This window comes from Zerene cesonia, chromosome 26, assembly GCF_012273895.1.
Source record: "Zerene cesonia ecotype Mississippi chromosome 26, Zerene_cesonia_1.1, whole genome shotgun sequence".
NCBI classification, from domain to species: domain Eukaryota; kingdom Metazoa; phylum Arthropoda; class Insecta; order Lepidoptera; family Pieridae; genus Zerene; species Zerene cesonia.
Genome location: NC_052127.1, coordinates 3,092,416 through 3,103,133, shown reverse-complemented (window position 1 = coordinate 3,103,133; position 10,718 = coordinate 3,092,416). Strand labels below are relative to the sequence as shown.

General features: G+C 34.2%; 1 protein-coding gene across 1 annotated transcript in view; it reads left to right on the top strand.

Moving 5' to 3' along the window:
• Window positions 1-915: 915 nt before the first annotated feature.
• Window positions 916-10,718, top strand: part of LOC119837074 (DEAD-box ATP-dependent RNA helicase 13-like) — a 10,741-nt gene continuing 938 nt past the window's right edge. The window contains exons 1-12 of the mRNA XM_038362566.1: window positions 916-1,151; window positions 1,447-1,894; window positions 2,174-2,803; window positions 3,159-3,311; window positions 4,042-4,195; window positions 4,840-5,017; window positions 6,108-6,237; window positions 7,003-7,135; window positions 7,864-7,953; window positions 8,259-8,370; window positions 9,319-9,436; window positions 10,111-10,288. Of these exons, the coding sequence (XP_038218494.1) occupies window positions 1,005-1,151; window positions 1,447-1,894; window positions 2,174-2,803; window positions 3,159-3,311; window positions 4,042-4,195; window positions 4,840-5,017; window positions 6,108-6,237; window positions 7,003-7,135; window positions 7,864-7,953; window positions 8,259-8,370; window positions 9,319-9,436; window positions 10,111-10,288 (2,471 nt within the window). The 5' untranslated portion in view covers window positions 916-1,004. The remainder of the gene's footprint in view (window positions 1,152-1,446; window positions 1,895-2,173; window positions 2,804-3,158; window positions 3,312-4,041; window positions 4,196-4,839; window positions 5,018-6,107; window positions 6,238-7,002; window positions 7,136-7,863; window positions 7,954-8,258; window positions 8,371-9,318; window positions 9,437-10,110; window positions 10,289-10,718) is intronic.

Here is a 10,718-nt window from a genome sequence, read left to right as displayed (position 1 = left end):
ACTTTATATATTCATCGTCAATTATATATTTATACGATATATTATGTCCATAAGTCTAGACATTGTAGATTAGTAGATTCCACAGTAATTAGTAACCATACCATTTAACGCACAACGCGTTTTGAGCATAGATACAACGTGAAATTTAGCCCTACTTAAAAATGTGCTCCGCAGACTTTCTTGGATGCCAATCACATACCGCGTTTGCCAATTTTGAAAATAATAATTATTCATACGTTAAAAATAATATCATATAATTATTATACACTAACGGCACTACCCGCCCCAACTTCGCCCGTGGTACATATGTAGCCTATAGCCTTAGTGAATAAACAGGCTATCTAACATTGAAAGAATTTTTCAAATCGGACCAGTAGTTCCTGAGATCAGTGGGTTCAAACAAACAAACAAACTCTTCAGCTTAAAATATTTGTATAGATGAAATCACCACTGAATACATTACGTATTTACTACCTCGTTTGGTTTAACCCCGTAAAAGTTAATCTATGTGCTATTCTGGACTAGAATATAGATAGTAAATTCCATATAAAAATAAACTCAATCATTCATTTATTCAATTAGACTTCTTATAGAAATACTTTCGAATATAATTAGTTGTTTTTTTATAAGTATATATATATAGTAATAAAGAGAAAAATCCTTACAAACTCTCTAGATAGTATTATTAGTAGAATAATGTGACTAGCAGGATATTTATCACCATTGGGAAAAATATACAACATCATACCTAAGTAGATGGAATGACACTGGCAAATAGTTAAAACTTATTGCCATAACGGAAAAAAGTACATGGAAGTCTCCTACATGTTCGCGTCATATATTGACGTATTGCTTACTCTGTGTTTCATGTTTTTAATCTGTGTGTAATGTTATGACTTTTTAATACCTGTCAAAATCACGTTTGAATTTTTAAGGTTACCTTTATATTTTGCTAAAAAAAAAATACTTGTAAACGTAATTTACTTATTTAATAAACTTCTAATATGTCGAAGAAAATCAAATCTATAAAATGGCAAACAGTAGCGCTTGAGGGCTTTCCTATTGCTAATTCTGACAAATTCGAAGGATTCGTGGGCTTAGAAGAATGCACCGACTACGGCATGGACAAGGGAAGCAAAACACCTAAAAAGGTAAATATTTTGTCTTTTAAAAAGGTGTATTGAGGGGCGCTCGAGATTCCTCCATCTTGAGAGATTAATTATAACTTTCGTAAACATTTACAATAAGAGGCTTATTTTGTAGTCGATCTACAACCAATCTCTTAGGATCGTTTGTAAATATCTCAAATCTAAATCTTAAGATTATGTAAATGATATAGCTATATATGTATATAAGATAAACCAAATAAGATTTGAAAACCCCATGTGCGTTTCTGGCATTTACTTTTCGTTGCTAACTATTTATTTCATTATAATTATTTGATAGAATAAATCCCCAAAGAAAAGAAAGGCGTCTGAACACAAAAACATAGAAAAAGAGAATGCTGTGCCAAATAAGAAAATCAAGCTCAGTAATGGTTTTATAGTAGAATCTTGTGAAACTGTAACTCCATCCTTAACAAATGATGTTGAAAAGCCCAAGAAAAGAAATAAAAAACGAAAAAATAAAAAGGATAAGAAAAACTCTACTGTGGAACAAAAGCCAGATAATGATACAAAGAATGAGAAAATTCAAAGAAAACCCAACGATTCAAAGAAGCAAAAAATAAAATTGGGTGAAACTCAAAATGAAAGTAATACCACATTAACTCCGGAAGATATGCTGTCATGGGCTGAGTTTAAATTACCCGAAGAAATAATAAAAGCGTTGATGGAATTAGGTTTCAAACAACCAACTAAAATACAGCAGTTGTCACTACCAGCTGCTATTCATGGTAATTATGGTCCTTTTTTTTGTAACTGGAATTTTATTGTATACTGAAGTAGCGAAGATGCTGATATTTATTCAGGGTTTTGATGTTTTGCAATATGTTTAACAGTGAGTTCCTTATATTAGTAGGGATCACCAACTGAGGTTGAACTTCCCTTATCTGCTTATGCAAGATGAAATTGATATAATAATGATATTGCCTAAAAATGGTGATCTATTAAAAATAGTTACAGCAAAACTATCTGGTTTAATGAAATAGTAAAAAATGTTCTCAATATTACAGGTAGGCGAGATATATTAGGTGCAGCTGAAACTGGTAGTGGAAAAACATTAGCATTTGGTCTTCCAATATTAACGGGCATACTAAAGCTAAAAGAAAAAGCATCACTCAAAAATCTAGATGTATATGATATACCATTTAAAAAGCCTTCAGCTAAAAAACAAGCCACAACCGAAGATAAGGATAAATATAAGCAGAAGAGAAAAGGAAATAAGAAAAAAGATTTACAGGAGCAAAAGGAAAATAATAAAGATTCTTCTGAAGACGGTTATGGCAGCGGCCATGATAGCAATGAAGACAGTGCTGAAGAAAATGATGCTACTAATGAAGGTGTTGGCGATATGAATGATTACACTAATGAAGGTAATGACAGCGGTGATGACAATAATGACAGTGAAGCAGATAATGATTCAAGTGATGACTTCATTGAAGAAATAGATGTGCCACTAAAGAAAAAAAGAGAGGAATCAGCAGATGAAGGCAATGACAGTGATAGTGAATATGTACATTTGTCTGAAATGTTGGATTCTGATGATTTAGCGTCTAGTGATGCTGAAGGTGATGATGAAGATGATGATAATTTGAGTAATGATGAACAGGATTGTGTTGTTGAGGTGGATGCTGAAAGAACAGGTAATGTGTTAGATGTAGACTAGAAGTTAAATCCTACTGATATTATCCTGAGAAATTTTTATATAGGATTTGAACCTCCTCTTTTCCAAACCGTAGCAACGCCTAGCCTCTCGGCCAACCGTGATCCCACTTCAGCAATCGAATTTCTTCTACTCTTTCAGTTTCATGTGCCTAAGGGACACCCTCGCCTACCTATTTTTGAGATGATTTTAAACCATCTCAACTGCTATGAAACATTATTTCAATGATTACAAAATTATATCAATGAATGCAGCCATTATTTTATATTACTCTCCTATTGATATTTGTATTATATTCCATGTTTTATTTATAATACTACTGACAAAATTTTCAGGGATGGGTTGTGTGAAAGTACTAGATGATGTTGATATGCCCAGTCAGGCGATTGTCAAAACAGGCAAGCCATTGTATGCGTTGATTTTGACTCCCACTCGAGAGCTGGCTATCCAGATCAGCAGGCATTTGATTGCAGTTGCTAAATATACTGGTATGATTGTATTTTTCTGTTTATTTTCAATTATTTGTGCTCATTTATTATAATAGATGTATGAGATCACGGCTGATGTTATAAATTCGAAAGTAACTCTGTCTATTCGTCGCTCCTTTCCACATAAGCCACTGAACCGATTTGGATGAAATTTAGTACGCAAATAGTTTGAGACCCAAATAAAGATATTGGATAGTTTTTCTCTCGAAAATTCCATAGGACCGCCAATGATGTGGGGAAAATCACGAGATTGTCCATATTTTACTACACGGACAAAACAGCAGATGAATAGTTGGTACTTGGTATACAATAAGTAATGAATATATACCTGTAAGAATAGACATCCAGAGCTTAGAAAGAGAGAGAAAATTGTGATATCTGTCTCTCTCTAATGCCACTATTAACCTTAATATGTAATTGTATTCATATATTGTATATTCTATTCATGCATAGAAAGACAGATGGATATCATAGCTCACCTAAATTATATAAAAGTCTTCTATATAAAGTCCAATTTAACAAACTGGAGTCCAACGGGTCGTGGTATTTATTATGCTATATGTATACATATACATGTATATGTACTAGAACTATGTGGTTAAAGTTTAAGTCTATGACTTACTATTAGTTGCTTGGAATTAAATCACTATAAAAGGACATCTTAATGAAATCACTTTGACGTGGTGACACTGGGATTCAAACTAAACAATTTTTCAAATCTTATTGGCAGGTATAAAAGTGGCCACCATAGTGGGCGGTATGGCGGCAGTTAAGCAAGAGAGGGTGCTCCGTTCAGGCCCGGAGATTGTCGTTGCGACTCCGGGCAGGTTGTGGGAGTTGGTTAACTCGGGTGAGCCTCACTTGCAACAGCTGGCGTCTGTTAAGTGAGTTATCTTATTAGTCCTCATGGTAATATTTATATTAAGAAGTGGCTACACGCCCCGGCTCCGCCCGGGTAGTCTTTCATTTTTCGTTATGAAATAATATAAACTATCCCATCTTTTAAGTCCGATCAAACTGCACATTTTATTAAAATCGGTTAAGTAGTTTAGCGAGTCGATTGTGGACAAACAACGTCACACATAATTAATATATATATATTAAGATTATTAAATTGTAGTAAGCTAATTATTTGATAAAAAAATGTTTTTTGTTTTCGTTAAGTTCGTTCGTTCGTTTCGTTTCTCAACTGATAATTTATCACTACATCGAATAAAACAAAGTCATTTTCTCCGTCTCTATGTATGCTCTACGCAACGTAATCTATAAAACTACGCAACGGATTTCGATGGGGGTTTTTTTAATAGATAGACTGATCAAAGAGGAAGGTTTTTATACATAGTAACACCTATAAAACTACTCCGAATTAACGCGTCCGAAGCCGCGGACAAAAGCTAGTAATTTATCTATTGTTACTGTATTCTTCTGATTATAATAAAACTATAAATATTACTATAGTTTTAACAATAACATTGAATAAAAAAATAATAAAATGTAATGTAAAAAAAAAACATTACATCAATTCCAGGTTCCTAGCCATAGACGAAACGGATCGTATGGTGGAGAGGGGTCACTTCGAAGAGTTAGAACCGCTGCTGGAACGGTTGAACGTGGACGAGGCTCACATGAACTCAAGGCAGAACTTCGTGTTTTCGGCCACACTCACTATGATACACGATTTGCCGTCGCATATGAAGGGGAAGAAGGTATATTTTGCCTTGTTTGTTTTCGCGCTTAAGGTGTGGCCAAATGGATAGCTTGTGTGAACCAATTGAGTATGGTTCGATTTTCAAAGGAAAAGTTCGTCTCAAGTATAGAGAGCTAAACAATTTATAATTAATTTAATAAATCACATGTAATTAATATTTTTTTTGTTATAGACAAAATGTATTTGTTTCCTCTTTATATAATGACTAATGGTTCACCTCGGTTTCGCCCGTGGTACATATATAGCCTATAGCCTTCCTCGATAAATGGACTATATTACACTGAAATAATTTTTCAAATCGGACCAGTAGTCACTAATAATATAAATAAAATTGGCGACAGTTTTGAGTTTGTACGAACACTGTTACGATCGCGCCACCTACAGGAAATGGACATCACTAGAGCATCCTGTTACAGTGTCACGTCACTATTATCTTATGTCATGGAGTTTAGCCCTTGTGAATTTATGTATCAATGTGATAATGAAAATGATATGATGAGAAATAAATAGTCATGTTTTATTATGTCGTCATATTGATATCCGATCATAAGAAACACTATTTTAAATTTTTATTCCTTGCCCTTCCCAATCCTTTCCTTTATTCCTCTCGTCAATACTTTTTTAATCCCTTCCCAATTTGAAATAGGCAAGTTAAGTAGAAGCGTAAGGTCTGCAACCGACCTTACGCGTCCAAATATTCTTGGTGGTAGCGCTTACCATCAGGCGACCCCCCAGCTCAATTGCCGACGATGACATAAAAAAATGGTTGCCTGTAACGTCGGTTTTACGGGCGAAGATTTTACGTGACAACGTCTTTTTCTCGGTAGAATATTTATTGATATGAATATTACGCCAAGAACGCTCGAGAAAGACAGAGACAGAGACACAAGCACGCGCCGATTTAATGCGCCTAATTCTCTAGTGCTGCGCGCGCGGCGGACCGATCATAGTTCGGTGACTCATCGTAACGTTACCGGGCGTTACACTTTTTCATGAGTGACTCCGAGCCGCAACCTAATTTAAGACGTTGTCACGTCAAAAGAAAATAGTTATATTATATTTTTCATATTGTATTCAATATTTGATAGGTAACAAAACGGGGCAAGATAATAAATCGTAAAGTAGAGAAGATGACGGCGCAGCAGAAGATCAAGCGTCTCGTCACTATGGTGGGAATGTCCGACCCGAAAGTTGTCGATATTACTGCGCAGAATTTCGGTAAGTTGTACTGCGGACTAGTGATGTACCGGATCGGTAAGTGTTAACCCGTTGTCACGGATCCGGATACGGATATTTGTCAAGAATCCGCTGATACGGATGTTTGTTTTCTCACTCTTAATCGGTGTCGGTATGTAGAGATGATAGTTGATTTATTATCTTTGAGATATACTATACTATTGGCATGGTAACTTATTCAAAAATTCAAAATTCAAAATTGTTTATTTGGAACGAAATTACCTAGTGTACTTAAACCAAAATTAACGATGACACTCATAAAAGCTTGTTTAGCTGTGGCACAGGTGTCAACGCCCGCCTCCATTTAAGAAATATGTTCCACAAATTTACAATTTAACAAAAAGATATTAAGAGTAAAATAGAAAAAATATACATATCTAAGATTTTAAACTAAATATTGTTGCTGTATATAAATGCTGTTGCTGTATATGTGAGAGGAAATATAATGTATTTGTGAATATGTAAGTGTGCGTGCGCGTGTGTGTGTATGTGAGAGATATCTAAATATTAGTGGGTAAATTTTATAATTTCTTCAGTTTCTTCATATGATGATATATTGGAATAACTGTAGCAATTAATGGTTTCACCATAATTAATTGCAATTTATTTTCATTTTAAGAAATACAATTTGATTTTAAGTTATACAAAAAACTCTGCAAGGGACACACTTGAGTTGATTCTAAGAAAGCATTTTTTTTTAATATATCATAGAAATTAAAATATTTACATAGATTTTATTAACATCAGGTACAGCGGAAACGTTGACTGAATGTAGGATCGCGTGTTCGCTGGACCAGAAGGACGCGTATGTGTATTATATATTGAAGAGGCACCCCGGTAGAACTATTGTGTTTTGTAACTCCATTAATAGTGTCAAAAGGTAAGTCTTTATCCCTACTAATATTATAAATGCGAAAGTAACTCTGTCTGTCTGTCTGTCTGTTACGCTTTCACGCCTAAACCACTGAACCGATTTTGACAAAATTTGGTATGAAGATAGAACTGAACTTGGGAAAGGATATAGGATACTTTTTATCGCGAAAAAAGGGTAGAAAGAGTTGAAAGAGGGGGAAAGTTTGTATGAAAGTTCATTATTGTCAAACCGATTTTGATGAAACTTGGTATGTAGATGGAGCTAAACGTGAACAAACGTGAACAACGTGAAAGAACAAACCATACTTTTTAATGCGAAGAAAATGCTCCTTACCATGTCACGCAATATAAGCGAATTCTACGCGGGCGAAGCCGCGGGCGAAAAGCTAGTGTTATATAATTATATTAACGCATATATATTAATGCAGTCATGTCAGTCAGAAGGTACGAATTAAAATTTAAGTTGAGATCATATACGCGTAAAACGAAAATTCATTTATATTTCGCTATTACTCAGACTTTATTTTTCTGTATGTCCGGCAATCCTTTTTTGCTGTACTGTAATGTATCACTCATGATCCCTGAGTAATCGTAAGTCATTCTATTCTTTCGCTTTCATATGCCTAAGGGGTAAAAAAGATGGGTCCCCCCCATACATGATCGATTATTTTTTCTGTTTGACATTAAAATGCTTTTAAATTAAAAATAATGAAGATAGATATTGCTTTATTATAGATTGGCCCAAATTCTGACGTTACTGAAATGTCATCCGCTTCCACTGCACGCCAGTATGCAGCAGAGACAGAGGTTGAAGAATCTTGAAAGGTATTATATTATTTTGATAGATAAATATTCTAAAAACGGTTTGAGTTTGAGTTTTTTTATACCTGTATTTTTAAGAATACTCCAAAAAGTATTTATATAATTTTTATAGTGATTAAAAAATATTTTTTTTTAAATGTATAAATTTTGATTACTGTCCAAACACAAAAGTCCTTTTAAGTCGACAAAAAATAATGTGGACCTTATTTTTTGTTCACTATGATATACTATATAATTCAACTCATAGATATAGTTTTCCAATATCGAAAGAATGTTATAAAATAAATACATAATATAAATTTGCGAAGGTTCCGCGACGATCCGCAAGGCGTGCTGATTGCGACGGACGTGGCGGCGCGAGGCTTGGACATTCCTAACGTGGATCACGTCATACACTATCAAGTGCCTAAAACTGCTGAGGTGACATATTATTTTAATCAGAATCATATTCATAATCATAAGCATAATAATAATCATAATCATAATCATAATCATAATCAAAGTCATAACCATAATCATAATCATAATCATTTATTCATGACACTAATATTATAAGTGCGAAAGTTTGTTTGAATGTTTGTCCGTCAATCACGCTGATACAACTGAATTGTAATAAAATCAATAATTTGTAACTACATTCTTGCAAATAAATGTAATATGAATTTGAATATGAATTTGAACGGATTTTGATGCAATTTGCTATACAGACAGGCTGCTGACTTGGGTGATAGGATACTTTTTATGCTGAAAAAATGGCCCCTTGGGATAAAACAGAAATCTTGATATCCGGGTAGAGCCGGGATGAGCGTCTAGTCATTACAAAATTTAGAATTTTTGTATATTAATATTTAATGTGTTAAATAAAATACGAAACATCAGATGTTTCAACCGACATTCGAAATTCTAGTGTTTTCCTTGGTGGTTCGCTTTTGTTTGAAAGCTGATGCTTCTCTTGTGGTCTCATTGAGATTTCGTCCAGTTCTGAAGATTTGATGCTGGCAATTTTTTTTTATAATTATCTCAATTGCCATATAAATATTATCGTGATCTGATAACTAGAAGTTACATAAAAGTATAAGTTATACATAGATGAATAATGCATTGCTATTAGAAAACAAATAAAGTCTGATAAAAAAAAAAACAAAAAGTGTCCATATTGATTTTATTGAAAGAAGAAGAAAGAGTGAAAGTAAGAATATGTTGCTATGTATAATTTTGTGTATAATAAAAAAGTCTCCATAGTGCTTTTTTTGAAAGAAGAAGAAAAAAAAAGAAAGAAAGAGAATGTTGCCATGTAAAATTTTGTGTATAACAAAAACGAGGCCATATTGCTTTTGTTGCCATGTATGTATATAATATTTTTTATAGAATTACGTACATCGCAGCGGCCGCACGGCGCGCGCGCACAAGGAGGGCCTGACCATTCTCATGATGGAACCGGCGGAGGCGTACAGCTATGCGAAATTGTGTCGGACTTTGAATAAAAGTGAGTAAATCTATCTAGGTTTCTTGCTAAATTATTGTTAACTAGCTTTTGCCCGCGGCTGCGCACGCGTTAAATTAGTTCAAGTCAAATTTTGTTCATTAAATCAAATACTTAACCTAACCTTATAATCTAAAGTACATATAAAATAAAATATAAAGTACACACACGGTAGCAGTACAAATAGATATAAAAAAAATTAAAGTTTCACGACCAACATCTTTGCTAGGTTACAAAATAACTTGTATTAAAGATATCAGTACCTTCCCCATATCATTAATTATAACACAATATAATTAAAACATCTCAAGTAGTTAGGTGTGGCTTAATAGATTTTATTATAGAAACCTTCCTCTTGAATCACTTTATTTATTAAAAAAAAACCATTATAATACGTTGCGTAATTTTAAAGATTAAAGCATACATAGGGACTGACAGAGAGAGCGGCTTTGTTTTATACTATGCTGTGATTAAATTATTGTTTACACTCATACTACTTAATGAACGAGTGTTTTTTTTTTGTTGTAAATTTTAAATTGAATTGCCAGCCACATAACCGCCATATTAGTATTAGTTTTAGGTTGCCATTTCATTATATCCCTTTTTTGCTTGTGTATAATAAATAACAAAAAAAATATTTTTTTTTTTATCTCATTCTCATATCTCATTTCATCCAGCCTCCGAGCTGGCCACGTTCCCAGTGGCCGGCGAGAGCATTGCAGTACTGAAGGACATGATGAAGCTGGCGCGCGAGATCGAGTCGCTGGAGCTGCGCCGGCGCCGCGCGTGCGCCGCCGCCGGCTGGCGCGAGCGGGCGGCCAGCGAGATGGACATGATCATCGATGAAGATGATGTGTATCCTTGAGAAATTTTGATAGAGTAGAAAAAAATATGATCACGAGACGGGATTCGAACCCGCGTCTTTTTGCCATACCGTAGCAGTATGCTATAAATAACTAAAAATTAAAGATGTGTATCCTTTTTTGTCTAAAAAGCTTATTGGGCGCAGAGAAATCATGACATACTAGACGCTCGTCCCGGCTCCACTTCCACACTTCGTCCAGATATCAAGATTCCTGCGGGCCTAAGTCAGCTCATACCCTTTCATCAAAATCCGTTCAGTAGTTTCAGCGTGATTGACGGTCAAACATCCAAACAAACATACTTTCACATTTATAATATTAGTATAAAATGAATTGATTACTTTAACTAACTGAATTATAAAATATAAAATTGGCTGTCTGCTATATATTACTTGATAATAAATTATATAATTTTTTTTGGC